This window comes from Trypanosoma theileri (genome assembly GCF_002087225.1).
Source record: "Trypanosoma theileri isolate Edinburgh chromosome Unknown TM35_Tth_6_V1, whole genome shotgun sequence".
NCBI classification, from domain to species: Eukaryota; Euglenozoa; class Kinetoplastea; order Trypanosomatida; family Trypanosomatidae; genus Trypanosoma; species Trypanosoma theileri.
In genome coordinates, this window is record NW_021639848.1 from 84,057 (window position 1) to 85,686 (window position 1,630).

Below are 1,630 nucleotides of genomic sequence, written 5' to 3' on the forward strand. Positions count from 1 at the left end.
ATATAGACGAACAACAATAATAACAACAACAAGATAAATTTAAATATATATATATATATATATATATATATATATATATATATATATATATATTTCATTCCTCTTCCACCATACAAAGCATAAGTGTAAGAACCACACCAGTAAGAAAAGGAACAATAGCCCGAGCTCCTCGCAGTTCCTCCTGTAATAACATCATTAAACCCGCAAATAGAAAGAATCCACTTCCCATCGCTTGTGTTCCAGCCATCCATGCAGAACCACTATGCATATTATTATTATTATTATTATTATTATTATTATTATTATTATTATTATTATTATTATTATTATTATTATTATTACTATAATTATAAGAAGGATTCTTAGGAGAACTCATATTATTATTATTATTATCATAACTATTATTATTCATATTATTCATATTATTATTATTATATGGATAAGAAGAATACCATACCAAGAATGCGGATATCATAGTAGCTAATGGATCTAAAGATAACCATAATAAAAGTGTCCCTCGACGAAGTAATCTTAATAAGAATAAACACCACTCTCCTGCATCTGTACGATTATTTCCTATCATTCCCTCTCCACTAATCATATTCATATTATTATTATTATTATTATTATTATTATTATTATTATTATTATTACTATTATCACTAGTAAGAGGTAATATTTCACTTTCTGTATCTAATTCCACACACATTTCCTTTGCCATCGCCACTCCCACTACTACGCCATCAAAAAGACGATGAATTATTAAAGGAATAGCCGCACGTAAAAGAGTTGTATGGGAACTTTCCACACCCAACATAACTCCCTCCGCCATCGCATGTACACACATTAATAAAACGACTAGAGAAGAAGATCGTTTTTGTTTTTCACTTCCTGCACAGAGTCCATGTGTATGAATATGTGGATTACTATTATTACTATTATGATGATGATAACTTCCTCTTTCCATCACGGCGGGTAATAAAATTCCAAGAAGAACAGCCGCACTAATCGCCACTGGAGAAAGTGCCCCTCCTCCACTATTACTATTCATATTATTATTATTATTATTATTATTATTATTATTATTATTATTATTATTATTATTATTATTCATATTCATATTATTATTATTATTATTATTATTATTATATGGATAAGGAAAAGGTGTATGGTTCATACATTGAAGAATAGCCGAAGGAAGAAAATGTGTAAGGGCGATGGTAATTAACATCCCGGCAGAGAAACAATTGGCCATGGAGAGATGCCGCATATTATTATGATGTAAATAAATACGTGAACGACGAACTCCACTCACATCTTCACGTGATCGCCGTACACAACAGAGAGGTGCTAATACACCAATAATACTGGAGAGCGTAAGGATAATAGAGGCAAACAGCTTTAATATGATTTCATTCATTATTATTATTATTTTTTGTTTGGATTAAATACTTTAACCCTTTCACAATAATAAGAAATAATAATAATAATAATAATAATAAGAATCGCTAAAGAAGAAGAACAAGAAATATATATATATATATATATATATACAGAGAGACTCTCAAAGATAAAGAAACCTATTCCTATTTCTTTTGTCCCTAAAAAAAAAAAAAAAAAAAAAAAAAAA

The 1,630-nt window shown here is 28.5% G+C and overlaps 1 protein-coding gene across 1 annotated transcript; it reads right to left on the bottom strand.

The window, feature by feature from the left end:
* Positions 1-94: 94 nt before the first annotated feature.
* Positions 95-1,420, bottom strand: TM35_000061250 (uncharacterized protein; the record flags this gene model as incomplete). The annotated part of the gene is made up of 1 exon (XM_029023162.1): positions 95-1,420. One exon carries the CDS (start codon positions 1,418-1,420, stop codon positions 95-97), a length of 1,326 nt encoding a protein of 441 aa, XP_028885186.1.
* Positions 1,421-1,630: the final 210 nt, after the last annotated feature.